This window comes from Solanum pennellii, chromosome 7, assembly GCF_001406875.1.
Source record: "Solanum pennellii chromosome 7, SPENNV200".
In the NCBI taxonomy this organism is placed as follows: domain Eukaryota; kingdom Viridiplantae; phylum Streptophyta; class Magnoliopsida; order Solanales; family Solanaceae; genus Solanum; species Solanum pennellii.
In genome coordinates, this window is record NC_028643.1 from 2297069 (window position 1) to 2315670 (window position 18602).

Here is an 18602-nt window from a genome sequence, read left to right on the forward strand (position 1 = left end):
ATGCTTTGTAATTTTCCTTTAGATAAAATAAATAAATAAATTATGGTTCAAGGAAAAACGAAAAAAAAAAAAAACCTCAAACATGGTAACTTTAAAAGTATAGTCTTTTCTTCTTAAACTTGACTACTATTTGGTCCATTATTTTTATTTCTTTTTTGAATTCTAGATGGATAAAATATTAATACTAATCCCCCCCCCCCCCAAAAAAAAAAGAGAAATTTTACTCCCTATTTAGGTTAACCGTAGGGTTTACGTAGCCCTTCTTTCCACTATGGGAAACCAAAGAAACAAACATTTATTTGTAACACCAAATTACCTAATGACATATCTACCTTATGAAATTACTATAATTATTCTCTCATATTTATTCGTAAAATCTCTTTTATATTTAAGTGTATTTCAAAGTCATGACGTTTATGGTTTTTAAATCCAAAATTTGCTTTTCAATAATCAACAACGACAAAGAGTAATATTTTGTCTCTTTTTATTTGTCCATTTTTTCTTTTATAGTTATTCATTTTGACAAATAAAAATAGAATAATTTCTCTTGCCTATTATATTCTCAATTAAATGACTAATTAATTTACAAAATTTAAAATTTTTCATCTATTTCATAATTAGTAGGAATAAACTAGTAAATTCACTACGTCATTATATCTTAATAAGTGTGTCAATGCAAAAATAGACTAGCTGTAATATGTTTGAGGAATATTCAGCATTAACGAGATCCTTTCGATTCATAAATCAACAACTCACTTTGGAAGAACTCACTGCTCCTTTCATTGTAAGGGATATTGATGAGAGTTAATAGAAGAATTATTAGTGTTTTAGGCTCTAATCATGGTCTTATATTAATTGATATTGGCAAGAATTTATACTTGTGGATATATATATATATCAATCATTTTTACATCAAAGTAATTGAATTGGAGCTTGACAACTTGAACTTGAACCACTATGTTCATGTACATAATCTAAAGAAGGAAAAATGATAAATATATCTTAAATTTTTTAAAATGATATATCAATATTTTTCCTTATACTTTAAATTCACCAAAATCTTTATCGTTCAATAATCGATCTTACTCACAACGCAACCTTTCAAATTCTAATATCTACTCTAGATAATTCTGCGCTTACACGTTTCGCCTCGATACTCGCCCCAAAAATTATTTGAAACCCACCCCTCTACACCCCCACCCCACCCAACCTTTCCTTTTAGTCTTATCAAAAACACACTCACTCTTTCTTAGCTTTCTTCTTCTTCCTCAAAACCCTAAAATGGAACATCCATTCTTCATCAATGGCCCTCCTACAAATCGATCTGAAGCTTTACGCTGGCTATCAATTGCCGAAAAGCTGTTAACAAATCGTGATCTTGTTGGTAGTAAATCATTTGCAACTCGTGCCCGTGAATCCGACCCGTCTTTAGCTCACCCAATCGATCAAATCCTCAGCATCGTCGATACCCTCACCGCCGGTGACAAACGTATCAACAATCATCACTTTGATTACTACTCTATCCTTCAGATCCCTCCTAACCAAACCCAGAACTTCGAATTCATCGCCGATCAGTATCGTCGATTTGCTCTTCTTTTGAATCCTCAGAACAATAACTTTCCGTTTTCGGATCAAGCTTTTGGGCTTGTTGTTGATGCGTTTTCAGTTCTTTCTGATCCTTTGAGAAAAAGTATGTATGATAAAGAATTGGGCTTTTTTCTGAATCTTTACCCAGTTGCTTCTGCACCTACACCGGTGAGTTTTGTGCAGCATGGTGGGTTTAATCAAATGCAGGGGTCGACTGCAGACCAGCTGTTTGTGAATATGCCTAGTCAAGATCAAGGTTCACATGCTACTGGAGTAAGCTATAGTAGAGATCCGCAAGCTGGAATTTCTATGCCGGTTACATTTCTGAATCGTGAGCAAGAGACTATGACTATGGGGAGCTCAGGTTCGGAGCAAGAGCACCAGCAGCAACAGCAGCAGCAACAACAACAACAACCTGTAACATCTCTGAGACAACAAACACCACAACCGGTGAGTTCTCTTTCGTTTTCAAACATAGATGAACAGCCTGCTACATTCTTGAATTTAAATCAACCACAGCCTGTAACTTCTGAGAGGAGCTTTAATAGAGAAAATCCACCATTTGGTATTGGTTTGAGCTCGACGAGAGGGCGAGAACAGGAGGTAACTGTTGAGCAGCGTGGGAATCAACAGCCCATAGAAAGAAATGAGAATGTAGTGATGGGTAGCAATGAAAATAGACCTGCTAGTACTAGTAATAATGCGAGTAATGTGAAGGAGAAAGAGAGTATTAGAGCAGATGTATCGGCTAAGAAGATACCTAGTTTCTGGACAGCATGTCCTTATTGTTACGTTATGCACGAGTACCCTTTGGATTATGTTGATTGTACACTAAAGTGTCAAAATTGTAAGAGGGCTTTTCAAGCTGTTAAGGTTGCTGCTCCGCCGATTATTGATGGAAAAGAAGCTTATTTCTGTTGTTGGGGATTTATGCCTTTAGGATTTTCCGTGGAGCATTTCGAGAGAAGTAGGAATAATGTTTCAAGCTGGTCTCCGTTTTCGCCCATGTTTGCTTGTCCAACCTCTGGGGCGAATGGCGGGAGGAATGCTAAGAATCATGCTGTTGGGGGGCAGAGTAATGTGAGTACTTTTGGTAATTTGCATAATGCTGGCGGGTCGAGAAGTCGGAGTGGACGAAAGATTTCTGCTCCAAGGATTTACAGTGATGACGATGACGACGATGACGATGACGATGACGATGATGTACTTGTTGACTTATCGGAGGTACTTTCTGGAGATGCTTGACATATCGGAGGTCCTTACTACTCCAAGGTAGAGAAAGGTAAATTCTTGAAGAAGTTTAGTAATAGGTGAAGAAGGAAAGAGATTCAAGCCTTTCATTTCATTCCAAACTTGAATCTTTCCATTATTTTCTTTGGTTATCGTGTTCATATCTAGTCTAGTTGGTTTAGATACTCGGCTTCAAGTCCCAACAATGGGATACCTTTTTCCTGTTCTGAGATGCGACTTTCTTAGGCCGAGTTTCTATTAGAAACAACCTCTCAACCGCACAAAGGTAGGGTATGTATACCCCACCCTTCCCAGACCCCACCTTATGGGACTATATTGGGTATGTTGTTGTATTGTATTGATGTTTTGTTATCTTCTCTTGGCTTTAGTAATTCTCTTATGAAGTAAACTTTGTAATTGAGGAGTAGATGAAACTAATCTGTAACTTATTTTGTTAGCTCAATACAATTTGCTTCCGAAATGATTGTCTGTGAAACTGTACTGGATTTAGGTCGATTCTTAGTAGTTTGATTGTCTGTGAAGCTGTTGAGAATACTATTGTTCGGGGTAGCTTGAACGTCTTGTGACAACATTCGACAAGCATTTCTCCACTGTCCCGTTCATTCAAATCTGCACTCCCTCGTCTTCTTTCTTCATGACGATACCTTGTCTTGTGGAACCTGTGTATTATACGCGTTATTTTTTTGTATTGTTTAGTGAATGCATTTGTTTGATAAACTGTTTGTTTCAAGTTCTTTAGAACACCAAATGAGAAGAGAATGGGAAAGAGGTTTAGATAATAAGTTCAATACAAGAAGGTATATTTGATTGTCATTAACTAATTTTGGCCCTTTTTTTGGAAAAATAGTTGAGCCACATTACCTTGAGTGTTTTACTTGTAGAATTTGTAACTCTGTTATTTTCCAATTATGAAGACTAAATCAATACGACACTAATATTCCTCCATTGAAAACATTAAGGGCTAGTGAGGGATAAGCATAAATAGTGCTGACCTCATGGGATAAAATTTACATGTCTTTGTTTGGTTGACATGTTGGGGTAACTTACCCCACCATTCAAAGTATAGTGATGGGATAAGTTATCTCAGGATAGTTAATTATGGGATAACTAGTTCTCAACGAAACCGTGAGATATCGAAGTGTATTTGTAGCCAAAAAACATCCTAGCTCTAACTAACCTCAAAAGAGAAACTTGTTGATAAAATGAATGAGTCAACTTATGTGATTGGCTAACAATAAATAAAAGGGAAGTTTCGTACTCAAAAATAACTTAATTATGCTTATTGTTAAATTTTGGTAATTATGATTCGTAGCTACATATTGGAGGGAGGAGAGGGGCGAGCGAGAGAGGACGGAGGGATGAATTGTGATATGTATATGTAGATATGTAATTGATGTACATATGTATTTGTATATCTGATGAGCGAGATTGAGAGAGGATAAAAAGTGGAGAGAGGCATGCAACGCAATTACAACTAAATTTAATGCATGTCGTAATTAATTCAAACGATAGTTATGTTAGCTAATTAATTAGTATTATGCGGCGTAATAGGCCCAAGACATACATAAAGGCCTCAGCTGAGCTAGTTCACACCTACTGAGAAACAACCCAACACTCAACATAGAAAGCCCAATAGATAATTTCGAATCATGACTCATTAATTTAATAGATAATCATATAGGATAAGTGACATACTACTTCAATAATTTATTGTTATTTTTTATTTGTGTTGAATATATCCTCTTTAATAGATAATCACATGGGTTAGGTGCCATATATTTCAATAATATTGAATTACTTCAATGTTGAATAAGTTCAAAAAAAAAATCACAAAATACTTCTTATCTGAATCGCTACGATGACACAACTATCATTATTAGCCATCTCCACCAACTACGACTATCATTATTCGATCATATCACAATTTTCTCCGACTATTATTACCAAATACTATCAATGTTAATTTGTAGATTAATTATACTTATCAAATGGATTAATTTTGAAATACAATATAAATTACTATTTTGTTTAAAATTTCTATATATTATTTTATATAAAATAAATTACGCACGTTTAAAATACTGAATAACTATCTCTTAATTATCCAATAGGTAGATTTAAAAACAATATTTTAATGATTAAAATATTTATATTCAAATTCAAACATGTTAATTGTCAATGGCGTGTAATAGTGTTCTCTAAGATTTTCAAAATAAAATAAAAAAAATGAATAACTTGTGCGGTTGTGATACATTTTATTATGAAATTGTCAAAGATGGCCAAACTTTGCTAAGTCTCTATTTAATAAAGCTTATAAATACTACTCTTAGAGGTGGATTGAAATGTCATCTACATTATTTATCAACTTTGAAAGTATAATTAACAAGGATAATTACCATGGCACAAAAACTTGTTATCCTTTTCACCACTCTTCTTGTTGTTATGGCTGGTAAGTCATTTCATCTTCTTTGTTATTGTAATTAAATAATAGCTCAAATTTTACGGGTGGAACTTCAAATTTCACGGTATTGATTTTTTCTTATAAAATTTAAAATTTTATGATAATAGTTATTTTTATAATATATAGTACCTTTTAAAGATACACCTTTCTTTTTTCTTTGTTAAAGTTATTCGTTATAGACGTTTAATTGTACCCCATCGCCCGACCCCAATCCATTTTACCCCCTCCTCTCCATTTCTTTTTCCATGTTTGCTCCCCCCACCCCCCACCCCGACATTTATACTAGAACTTCAATTTCGAGAGTTGGTTTAAAAGTTATGATTTAAAATAAGTCACGTATATCTGTCTAGTTATAATTAATTATACTAAGACAAAATAAGAAATTTAAAGTTAAATATCTCGAATACGTTATGCTTATAAAATATTATAACTTTGAATTTTGCAGCTCATAATTCATTATACTCCACCAAAGTTCATGTGATGGCCCAAGAAGATATACAACAAATTGCAAGAAAATTATTGCAAGAAGATCAAGATCCAGTTTGTGGAAAACCATGTAATACACATGATGATTGCTCTGATGCTTGGCTTTGTCAAGCCTGTTGGAATTTCAGACAAACTTGTGGTCCATTTGTTGGTTAATTAAAGACATGATCATGGGCCTATAATTTAACTATTTATCATAATTTCAACATTTAGTCACTTAATTAGATAAATAAATAACTTAAGTGACCAAAGTGTACTTGTTCAAAGAAAAAATTATGTGGCTAAGAAATAAACTTTGTGTGTAATGTGTTTATCAATTAAATAAAAGATCATATGTTTTCTTTGCTTTTGAAATTGTTTCTTAGGTTTGGCTAGATGAGTAATTTAGGTAAATAACTAAATTTGGGTAAAAATTAAATCATTTTTGAAATAGAGGCATGCAATATGTGATAACTCTTAAAATTAATTAAGCAAATAATTAAAAAAAGAACAAGTAAGAATTGAACATGTTAATATGACTCACTATTTAGCTTATTTTAGTCCAAACTTATCTAGATAACTTTTTGAATTTGTTTGAGGGTCTATTCAAATAATTGACTTTATCATTTCATTATTATAAAAACTTTCATTTTTTCATCTCTTTTCCTTATATCAATCTGAGATTTTTTAAAGAATAGTCATTCTGTCAAAAATAATTTTTAGTGGTAATTAACTAATAATAATAATTTAATTATTATTAAATATGTATTTTTAACGGTAATTAACATTCTTTATAAGCGTTTCTAAAATCTATAGCGACATTGAATTCAATGCAACAACTAATGTCAGTAAAAACTTTAGTATTATTTATAAATGTGTATATTTATTGCTGCTAAATTATATTTTTGTTGTAGTGTGTGAAGGAAAAATAAATAGACTTTTTTTTAGAATGTAATTTGAATCTAATTTTGTATATTGAAAAATATGACTTTTTTAATAAGACACAATAACAATTGTTTATACTATTCTTCGTTGGCTATAGATATGTGTCTTCGGCTATAGATATGTGTCGATTTTCAATTGCGAAAATTCTGAAAGTAAGGTTCAAGTGTGATGTTTTGTAAAGCTTTAGACTGTTCAACTAAATCCAAAGTTGCTTGAGTTGTACGATATCGTTGAGCTATTGTATCCTAGAGGGGACAAGTAAGGAGAAATACGGTTGGACCATTATTGATTATCCTAAAGGAAACAAGCGAAATGCAACATATATCACACACATAATAAGATGATCTTTTATTTAATTTGATGAACATATTACACCCTAATAACATAAAATTAACAAGCATATTTGATTTCAGCCACAAAATATATTTATTTATCTTACAAGTGACAAGAAGTAATCATCAGAGCAATCATCATTTGTTTTACAAGGTCTTTTACCAATTGGATCTCTATTTGCCTCAAAAAGTTTTGTTGCCATTGGTAGTATAGCATCTTGAGCCATCACATGAATTTTCATGGAGTAGAATGAATTGTCATGAGCTGCAAAATTCAAAAATTTAAATTTGTACAAAATAGCGTATTCAAAATAATTTGACTTTAAACTTCTAATTTTGTCCTTAACGAGATAATTTACAGTACATAAATATATGACTTAAGACCCCATATACAAATATATTTCAAATTCGCATATATACTAGAAATGATCAGATTAGGAATGAGGATATTCGAGATAAGGTGGGAGTGACCTCCATTATGGAGTAGGTTGTATGAATATGTATGTGAAGAGAAAATGTGCAGATACCCTAGTGAGGAGGTGTGAGAGGTTGAATATAATATTTATTAAAAAAATTAATGACGTTGCCGAATTATAATTGGCCACATTTCAAAAATGGTTTTGCAAAACAATTGTTAAAAAATAATGACATGAATGAGCCTTTTCTTTAACGGTAATGATATAAATGAGTTAAACTTTTAATTGATGGCATAAATAAGTCTATTCTGAAAGTTCGATGGAATATTTGAATCTTTTCCCTTCTCACAATTTAAATTAATAATATCTTTGATTTTTGTCCACGTTAATAATGAATAAAGACAACCAATTTTACATCGATAAGGCATATCTAGCTATTGATTGATAAATGATATTGTTGGACCATATTCTAAAATTCGATGGCATTATTGTTCATCAAGTGAACTAGTAAATATATTTTTACCTTTAGCATTAATTACGTAAATATATTAATGAACAAATTACGCGGTTAAGTAAATTTATACTACTTAATTATTACTCATCATAGTTATAATTTGCTATAATTACCACTCACGACTAACATTATACATCAATTATGTGGGCTGACTTCGAGTTTGTTTAATTAGTAACATTTGTATATATATAATTCGCCATAATATACAAATACATATGTAAAATATACAATTATCTAATCATTATACATATACAATTCACCTCTCTCCCACTCTATGCCCTCTCTAGCTCGCCTCTCTCCTCCCTCTCCCAATCTCGCTCGCCTCTCTCCTTTCTCTTCCAATCTCGCTCGCCTCTCTCCTTTCTCTTCCAATCTCGCTTGCCATTTGTACAAATGCATATGTATAATATACAATTATCTAACCAATATACATATATAATTCATCACTTTCCCACTCTCTGCCCTCTCTCGCTCGCCTCTCTCCTCCCTCTCCATCTCGCTCGCCTCTCTCCTCTCTCTCTCTCAATCTCGCTTGCCATATATACAAAGACATATGTATAATATACAATTATCTAACTAATATACATATACAATTCACCTCTCTCCCACTTTTTTCCCTCTCTCTTGCCTCTCTCCTCTCTCCCAATCTCGCTCGCCTCTCTCTCCTTATAACATGTAGCTACAAATTGTAATTATCAAACTATAGCTATGAAGAGTAATTAGACTATTTTTTTAATGGTTATATGTGAAAATTTCTCACTATTAATTAGTATATGATAACATAATAATGATGTCAATTATTTTTTTAATTAATATAACAGGTAAAAATGAACGAAAAATTTAGGTTAAGTTGATGTCACATTAATTTAGTAGTTATCTATATAGGGACCATGGCATTATTAGTTTGGCGCTAGTACACCTATAAATGCATATCTCTATCTATTTTGGTCCCCCATATACATGAATAAAACGTGCTGGTTGTGTTTTATTTAAACAATAAAAATACAAAGTTTACTAGCTTGAATAATTATATTGAGTTGAATAAATTTATGAGTGAACGTTTAAATATGTTAACGAACTTTGAAAAAAATTAATTTTATATATTTTATTGATATTTGAGCTTAATTATGTCATTGTCGTTATAGAAAAAGTTCAGTAAACATGCTACTATTTTTTAACCAATAGACTACTGTCAATCAATATTGATACTAACTTCCAACACATAGTTCATCAGGTAAATAATTTTTATAACAAATGCAATTTATTTTATATATGCTAATGATATTTTAGTTTTTATGTTGTTTGAATTTCAATTATTATTTTTTTAATAAAAATAAATTATGTATATTTAGATAATGAGAAAGCAAAGATAATTTTTTCATAATAATCAAGCGTCTAGAGATAAAATTTTAATAATCAAATTCAAATTTAAACATCGTAATCGTCAATGATGTGTATAATAGCATTTTGTAAAATTATCAACAACAAAAAATAAAAAAATTATGTGGTTTTGAAATATTTTGGTTCTCAAAAATGACCAAACAAGGCTCCTAATAAGGCCTATAAATACTAATGTTGGTGGAGGAATGAAAAACCATCCACATTATTTGTATTATTATTATTACCATGGCACAAAAATTTACTATCCTTTTCACCATTCTCCTTGTGGTTATTGCTGGTAAGTCATGTCATCTACTAAGTCAAATGTTTTAGAATGAAAAATGATCAAATTTGTTCATTTATTATGCAAAAAAGAAAAGTTTAATCCTTCATTATACATTTTCTTTAATGTTGCTCAAGTAGTACAAATATGCATGTAAAATTCACAAATGGCTATTTTTAAACCTTGTAATTGAAAAATAGTTATCATATGAAGTTTTAAATTTCAAAAGTGAAACTTTATGGAATTTGAAATTCTATGGTATATGAAAAACTTGGATCTCAAGAGCGAATTTGAAATAATATATTCAGTCAAAATCCTATAAAGCGATGATTGAGGATGGAAAAGTGTATACAGAACATATCCCTACTTTAATAAGGTTAAAAAAAAAGTTTGTTTCTGAAAGTTCCTCGACTAAAGTGAAACAAAACAAAAAAGTAATAAAACGGAAAAACGACAGTAAAAGAAAAACATAACTAACTAAAGTTTAATTTTGCAGCTCAAGATGTGATGGCACAAGATGCAACTGTGATGAAACTTTTTCAGCAATACGATCCAGTTTGTAACAAACCTTGCTCAACACAAGATGATTGTTCTGGTGGTACGTTCTGTGAAGCCTGTTGGAGGTTCGCGGGGACATGTGGGCCCTATGTTGGGCGCGACATGGCCATAGGCGTGTGATTACAATTTCGTTGTTCTTCTTTTTCGACTTTTTAGTCCCAAGTGAATAAAGTCTAATTCGAAAAAGAAGAAAAAAGTATCTATGTCTGAGATATATGTTTTGTGGCTAATAAGAAATCGACTATGCTTGTTGATTTGATAAAAATTATGTCAGCAGGGTGTGATATGTAATCATCAAATTAAATAAAAATCATCGCATTGTATGTGTTATATGTTTCTTTTCGTTTTATATAAGTGTCGTAAAATCAGCCCATACAATATGATCCGTTCATCTATGATTTGTATCTGTAAAAATGAAGAAGAAGATTGGAAAACAAAAAAGAAAGTCAAAGGCGTCCGGTGGATGAAATTTATATTTGGACCACATTCTAAAATTCAATTTCATTATTGTTCAACAAGCGATGTAGTAAATATATTTTTATTTTTAGCATTAATTATGTAAAATACATAAATATATTAACGAGTGTGAGAATATAGTCATGATAATTATTATTTTTATTTATGTATCAAATCTAAATATAACAGATAAAAATGAAAAGAGATGATAGGTATCACATTAATTGAGTAATTATTCATATAGGACCATGGCATATTGAAATAATGGTTTTACAAAATTATTTTTTTTGCGAAGCTTCTTATTAGTAGTTCATAGCACTAAAATTAAATTGGTAAAAAAATTCAAATATGACATTGAATTTTGAAAAAAGATTTATCTATATTTGAGTCATGCCATTTTCCCTTTTGCTCAAAGTTGATAAATAGATAAATCTTTTTTGAAAGATCGATAGCATATTTAAACTTTATTTACCAGTTTAATCTTGGTGCTATAAACCTCTAATAAGAGGCCGCATTAAAAATAATTTTACAAAACCACCTAATTGTTAAGAAAATAATGGCACAACTCTACCTAAATTAATGTTATGACACAATTATCATTATTAGCCATATTCATCTAACCATGGTTGTATTGGTCATCACATCACTATCGATCACGCTACTGTCAATTAATATTGATGCTAACTTCTAAAGTATAATTCATCAGATAAATAATTTTTACAACACATGCAAATTATTGTATGCTAATGGTATTTAGTTTATGTTGTTTATACAGCACCGCTCCGTGGGTGGGGTTCAATGTCTACCAAAAAGGGTCAAAAGAAAAAAAGGGATGTATGAATAGAAAGGGGAAAGATGCGCTCTTTTTCGCAGCTTGGTCCGCGTAAGCTCAATGCTTATGGCTTTATCCAGCATTGCTGCTCTTCTTAATGGTGAAAGGGTTACCTACCCTAGGATCCTTCTTATCTTACAGAGGTTATTTCACTATATTTTTTACCAGGGACAGGGCCTACCACAAGAATCTTTTCTTTTATTGGGGCGAAAGCTTCAGTAACAACAAAAGCAGCCTATCTGGAATGGCCTACTCCTTACTCAAGCAAAGTTGTATGCAACCACATAGAGGAAGTTAAGTCAATCCCTCTATTTTCATCTTGAAAGATTCGGAAAAATAGAACATGCTCTACCCCTTCCTTCGATCGCTTTCATTTTTGGCCCAATCAGACTTCATCTTCTTATCGGCATTCCAACACGAGACATAAACAAAGACAGGGCTAATCAGACTTGCCAGAAGAGCCGATGTACAAATAAAGAATCTGTTTTGACATGAAATAGATATATCCATATATCTCTGACTCATATTTACGAGATGATAAAATATGGCAAAATACCGAAAATTAGTTCGCGTCGGAATGGACGTATTAGTTCACGTAAGGGTGCACGTAGAATACCAATAATTACTTTTTAAGTAAAGATAAATTATACATATTTAATAAATACGGCAAGAGCAACGAATTTTCTCATAATTATCAAGCGTCTAGAGATAAAATTTCAGAAATTAAATAATTATATTCAACTTCAAACATCTTGATCATCAACAATATATACAATAGTATTTGATAAAATTATCGACAACAAAAAATCAATAAAAAACTTGTGTGGTTGTGAGACATTTTGATATTCAAACATGGCCAAACTAGATGTCCTCATTAGGCCTATAAATACTAGTGTTGGTAGAGGAATGAAAAACCATCTATCTACATTATTTGTATATTGTCAATCTCTCAAAATTAAAATTATAATTAAATAGCTATTATTATTACAATGGCACAAAAATTTGCTAGCCTTTTCACCATTCTCCTTGTGGCTATTGTTGGTAAGTCATGGCATCTTCCTCCTATGTTTTAGAAGTGAAAATGGTCAAAATTGTTAATATATTATGCAAATATACATGTAAAATTCACAACTAGCTATTTTTAGACCTTGTAATTGAAAAATAGTTATTATATGAAAGTTTCGCGTTTCACAAGTGAAACTTTTATGAAATTATTCTATAATAATAGTTGTATTTTTTTCAAAAACAAAGCCAAAAGTGGCAAGTTATTATTATTTCTACTAAATAATATACCTTCTTCCGTTATGAATTTTATATGACATGTCACAACACTACTATCATTATTTCGATATGATTTCCATAGGTAGGATCTCAAGAGCAATAATATATTCAGTTAAAATCCTATAAAGTGAGGATTGAGAAGGGAAGAGTGTATATTTACGTTATTTCTACTTGTTGAAGTAAAAAAGATTGTTTCTGAATTAAAGACCCTCGGCTCAACCGAAAACAAAACAAAGAAGTAATAAAATAGTTAAAAAAAAAAAAACTAAAAATCACAAAATTAAAATTTTATTTCATTAGTTTTACAAAATATAGTTTTGAATTTTGCAGCTCATGACAATTCATTCTACTCCACCAAAATTCATGTGATGGCCCAAGATGCTGTTCTACCAAACCTTTTTCAGGTAGATCCAGTTTGTTACAAACCTTGTAATACACACGATGATTGTTCTGGTGCCTTGTACTGTGAAGCCTGTCGGAGGGCCGCGGGGTCATGTGGTCCCTGGCGGAGTCAGGATTTTCAATAAGAGGGTTCAATAGATTGCATTGATTTGAAAGCTCAACGAAATAGACACACACGAAGTAGCTGAAGTGGATTCGACATCTACTATATATACATAAAATATTATTGTCTTTTTTAAGTGTTGTTCTTCTTTTCGACTTTTAGTCCTAAGTGACCAAAGTGTGATACGGAAGAAGAAAATAGTATATATGTGTTTGATATATGCTTTGTGGCTAATAAGAAATCGACTATGCTTGTTGATTTGATAAAAATATGTTATCGAGCTATAATATGTAATCATCAAAATTAAATAAATCCTATTATGTGTGTTATATATGTTTCTTTTCGTCTTAGAAGTGTGGAGGTTGTTATTTGGTAAAGATAAAGTGAATCATCAAATAAATAATATTTATGAGTGTGGTCGATAAGCCCTAAATAATGGGTCATAGTCCAACCCCTTCAACTAGACAAAACTTTTTTTTTGTCTTATTAAAAATTTAAATAAATATTCTCAATCAAACATCAACAAACAAGTCCTCATGTTACATATTTTCTTTTTAGTAACAAATCAATTGTATCAATCACGAATTATAAGTAATTAACAGTATAGAGTGGTAAGTACTCCTCATTCTTCAGAATATTCGATCTAGAGTTCTTGTGGGCATGTAGGCGTTTTTATTAAGAAGCACTTTTAACTCCCTAATGTGGGATATCATAATGCAAGTTGGGGAGGAACTCATTGCATGGAAGGATTTTAAAGTGTTTCAAGAGTATGAAACTAAAAAAAAACACTATTAAGAAAGTAACTATATTAGGTTACCACTTGTTAGGACAGAAATAATTAGGTGTCAAGCGGACGCTAACAAGTAAACCTCGAAAGACCATAACTAAGAAGATAAATGAGAAATATATCATAAGACGCAAAGATTTAATGTGGTTCGGTCAATCAACCTACGTCCATAAAGAAGATGGACAATCCAATACTATATAAAACATGAGAGTTCAAAATATAGAGAGAAATAGCTTTAACTAATTCACTGGAAACACAAAGAGGTTCACACAAGTTATAATGTATAACTTGTGTCCCACAAATTCTCCCCCTAATAAAAACTCTCAACCCCCTAGAACTACTTTATAAATGTTGATTAGGTTTGAAGGAACGAATCTTTATTTATAGAGTCGTATATATACTTTTTTCTACAAGAAATAAATTAGCGAATTACATGGATTTTATATTTTCCTTTTAGGAAAATACTATTTCTTATTCAAGGCAGTAACCAAAAGTATATCATTAGTAAGTAAATAAGTTGTTGATCAGAAAATAAATTAAATTTCTTTCCTAATTATTCTTTGCATGATAAATATAAGCTTTGTATATTACAGACACAATCTATTTCCTAGCCATACCATTTGATTGGTTATGCATGATTTCACTTCCCTTAAAGGGTGTGGTAGGTATGAAGGAAATTTTTAAATTTTTTTCACGTTTGATTTGTTAAAATATTTTATAGAAACACATGTTTCTTAAAAATGAAAAAAATGATTTCTCAAGAAAACAAGTTCTACAGGCAATATTTTACATTGTCTGTATCCTTCCACCCCCACCCCCCGAAGACCCTATCTCCATCACTCTATACCCCTACATCTTATAGTATTTATTGTCTAAATTATATATAAATACTTTTAGAATAATATTTTATTACTTACGTGTCAAACACGAAAAAATAAGTAAGATATCCACATATTTTTCCTGAAAATAAGTGAAGCAATGGTAAGATCACTTGATGTCGTCATTGCTTGTTGGATCAATTGATTTTGAGAGAACCAAATATGACGATCAGAATCTGATGATGGAATAGTTGTGTTTCCATGTGTTGATATTCATTTATTAGGCGCAACACAAGTAATCATATTGAGAAATTTAGGTTACCTTATAATTTAATCGATAACTAAGTAACAATTAGATTATAACTACCTTTTTTTTATCAGTAAAAAGTCACAATCACCTTAAATTAAAAAGGACAACTATACCCCAAACTATTGTAAATGGTATGCAAATACCTTTTCTCATAATTTTGGGACATTGGTGTCCCTGCTGTCATACTTTTGGAACATTGGTGCCCCTGTCGTCATACTTTTGGGACATTAGTGCCCCTGTCATCATACTTTGGAGACATTGGCTCCCCTGCCCATATATACTCTAATTTATGGACGACAGGGACACCAATGTCCCAAAAGAATAACGGAGGGTATCTGCACAGCATTTACGATAGTTCAAGGGTATATTTATCCTTTTTTCCTAAATTAAATGTACATTTTGCATTTTTGTGAACCATATTTGTAAATATATCTTCCAATATTTTGGGCCCAAGACTATTTAACCTAACAAAAAACATATTGGCCTACATTGTCAGGCATACCATTCTACTCACGTTATTGCATTTAATGAGAGAGAAAAATACATTTTTGATCATAGTCTAAAACCAATCTATTGGGCCCAAAAAAACATCATCACATAATGCAAAGATCCATAAATCTACTTCATTCATTTTATAACCCTCTAGTTTTTAATGTGTACCTAAATGCTTCTTGTACATTTTTCCATCATTAGTTTCCATTTTTTCAATAAAAACAAAAGAAAACGATAAAATTGCTCGATCAAATGATAAGCATTCTGCACTTTCGATTCTAATATTATAAAGTAGTATGTGTTTTTAATAAACTCTTCTACACTATCGCATAAGCAAATAATCAAAAAATAACCTTCTAAATTAGTTAAAATTTACATAATCATGGTATTTACATACTCAATGAAAATATAAAATAATGACTATATAAATATGCATCTTCATATATCAAGAACTATGAGATCTCCATGCTTGACTCCTTTTTCAAATTCATAATGCTCAGGGGTGGAGCCAGGATGGGGTACATTTATTCAAATTTTATTTGGCGAAAAATTACATTATTTATACACGATTAAAAATATTTTTTATGTACATATATATACACAATATATATATACACAATATTGAACTGCCTTCATCCAGTTCATGTGTTTACTTTTTCATTTTTTAAACCTCTTAACAAAAATTCAGATTCTATCACTGCTAATGCATATTTTAAATTTCGAAATAGTCTTTTTTTTTATTCCCGATACTTTGATATAGAACTATACTTTCATTAAATATTAAAAGAATATATATCTCATTTTTTTATTAATAGAGTAGGATGTTTTATCATGTTAAAAAATAAGTGAATCTTCATTTACCTATGAATATTTAAATCATGTATCTTTTTTTAATTCTTTAACCTATAAACTTAGTTTTATAAAGTTATTATCAAACTAAAATACCATATTACCCTCCAATATGACTATACAAAGAAACATAGAAGTTAAAACTTAGCTCAAGATAATTTGTTAAAAGATACTATATAGTATACTTTGTTATAATTGGAACTTTGCGGGCAATATTTTATAAGGCTACTTAACTAGCCATACATGAAAGTAATTATGACTCAATCATCAATTAATAATTATATGTATATATAAAGTAAGTAATATTAATAATTGATATATATGACAATATTTTATGTACAAAATTTTCCTAACCCTAAAACAAGGGCATCATTTCTTAATGATGTCTCCACTACTCTTATATAGTAATTTTTTTTATCCTAATTAAAGGGTTCTTTTCTAGTTTAAGTGCTACAAATATTTTTTTCAACTACAATTTTTTTTTCTTTATACTACAATATTTTTCCAATATTTTCTCTTAGTTGTGAATTGGAGGTTTTCTCTTCGCCGGAGAATAATCCATTCCGGCCAAGTCTAGCACGTCGGGGTGGCGATCGGAGGATGTTTTCCGGTGGCCGGTTTCCGGTGATGAATTGATTGAGAAATTTTCACTACTTGATTGACCTTTCAAAATGGTGGTGTCATGAACTTTAATATTTCCTTCATTCTTGACATTCTGTAAATATATGTAAACTAAACTATATAAGTAATTTGAAAAAAATATAATATAATTTTTTATTATTATTGAATTTTTTTAAATTTTATTTTTTGGTCATGAAAATTAACCAACCTTTGTTGAAGTAGTTGTGGTAATTGGACTAGAAGTAGAGGTTGTTTTTGTCATAAGTTTCCTATTTCTTCCTGCAAACATTACAAGAATAGCCACTTTATGAATAAACAAACCAAAATAAGACATAATTTTGATGATGCAAATTTCATTAATATTACTAACAAGGTAAAATAATTCATTAACATGTTAAGAATATCACAGATTAAAAATTCGAGTCATGTAAGAGGATAAGTGTGAACACTACTGATCGTTCTGATTAATGGTGTCTAGGCCTATGTCCTCTAGGTCCATAATAATCTTCATGGATATTTGGTAACCAATGATGACTTTTTTTGGCTACTTTAGAAAGTCTTCTCTTTATTGTAGTACCTGATGATGAACAATGGTTATCTTTGCAAATAATATTGACTTCTCCAAAATCTCCATTTTCCTGATAAAAATAACCATTATTAAGCTTTTAGCACTTTGAATTTCAAAATTAGGAAAACAAAATTCAAGTTTTTAATACTTTTGAATATAATTCTCACCTTTAACATGGGGATATTCCTTGCTTGTGCTTCATAGACCAAAGTAGATAAAAGCAAAAGAGTAAGTAAAAGAACTTGCTTCATTATCTCAAAGGAAAAAAAAAAGAGGCTAAAAGTTAAAGAGGTTTTTTTAGAGTTGTTATATTTATGAGAGAAATGAACAAAAAGAACTTTGACAAAATTGGAATTGTCACAAAGTTGGGAAGAATAGAAGAATTAAAGCTTAACTTCTTTTTGTTTCTTCTTATTCCACCTTTCAAGATATATGAATTAAAACAAGTGATATACAAAAATGGATTCTTGGTTCATTATATATATACACATAATACATGTAAAGAGAAAAGGTGTAGCAAATGGTATAGGGACCACAAATGTTTTTTTGGGGACATGGGATTAAATTGATATACTTTGAATTTTACTATATGTTTTGTTTCTTTAGTGATATGTGGGCACTAAAAATGAATAAGAGGGTCTTGATAAAGCTTAACATGCTTTTGAGGTCATTGTTATGAGGGGACAAGATTGTCTTCATGTAAAAAAAAAAAGAGAGTATATTTTTCTTGAAAAAAAATGCATAATTGTAAACTCCCAAAAAGAAACATTATTCTAGCAATTTGTAGACACTTTGGAAATGGAAGAAAGTGGAAAAAGTGATTATTATTATAATTATTTTTGATATAATATAATATGTCCATAACTATACACACATTTTTAAGGGTAGGTT

General features: G+C 30.8%; 5 protein-coding genes across 5 annotated transcripts; 4 read left to right on the forward strand and 1 right to left on the reverse strand.

Annotated features, from left to right (window-relative positions):
* Window positions 1-1184: 1184 nt before the first annotated feature.
* On the forward strand, window positions 1185-3298 carry LOC107026304. The gene has a single exon (XM_015227211.2). The coding sequence runs from the start codon at window positions 1282-1284 to the stop codon at window positions 2830-2832; it is 1551 nt and encodes a 516-aa protein (XP_015082697.1). The 5' UTR covers window positions 1185-1281; the 3' UTR covers window positions 2833-3298.
* A 1876-nt stretch (window positions 3299-5174) lies between these two features.
* On the forward strand, window positions 5175-6139 carry LOC107025412 (metallocarboxypeptidase inhibitor-like). Its single transcript, XM_015226199.2, has 2 exons — window positions 5175-5287; window positions 5745-6139. The coding sequence occupies exons 1-2, from the start codon at window positions 5236-5238 to the stop codon at window positions 5939-5941; spliced, it is 249 nt and encodes an 82-aa protein (XP_015081685.1). The 5' UTR covers window positions 5175-5235; the 3' UTR covers window positions 5942-6139.
* Window positions 6140-9491: 3352 nt separating this feature from the next.
* On the forward strand, window positions 9492-10522 carry LOC107024283 (metallocarboxypeptidase inhibitor). Its single transcript, XM_015225235.2, has 2 exons — window positions 9492-9649; window positions 10131-10522. Exons 1-2 carry the CDS (start codon window positions 9598-9600, stop codon window positions 10310-10312), a joined length of 234 nt encoding a protein of 77 aa, XP_015080721.1. The 5' UTR covers window positions 9492-9597; the 3' UTR covers window positions 10313-10522.
* Window positions 10523-12367: 1845 nt separating this feature from the next.
* Window positions 12368-13599, forward strand: LOC107024284 (metallocarboxypeptidase inhibitor-like). The gene is made up of 2 exons (XM_015225236.2): window positions 12368-12521; window positions 13092-13599. The coding sequence occupies exons 1-2, from the start codon at window positions 12470-12472 to the stop codon at window positions 13286-13288; spliced, it is 249 nt and encodes an 82-aa protein (XP_015080722.1). The 5' UTR covers window positions 12368-12469; the 3' UTR covers window positions 13289-13599.
* Window positions 13600-16818: 3219 nt separating this feature from the next.
* On the reverse strand, window positions 16819-18171 carry LOC107024479. The gene is made up of 4 exons (XM_015225464.2): window positions 17879-18171; window positions 17721-17781; window positions 17352-17422; window positions 16819-17237 (listed from the first exon to the last, which is right to left on the reverse strand). The coding sequence occupies exons 1-4, from the start codon at window positions 17960-17962 to the stop codon at window positions 17040-17042; spliced, it is 414 nt and encodes a 137-aa protein (XP_015080950.1). The 5' UTR covers window positions 17963-18171; the 3' UTR covers window positions 16819-17039.
* Between the last annotated feature and the right edge of the window lie 431 nt (window positions 18172-18602).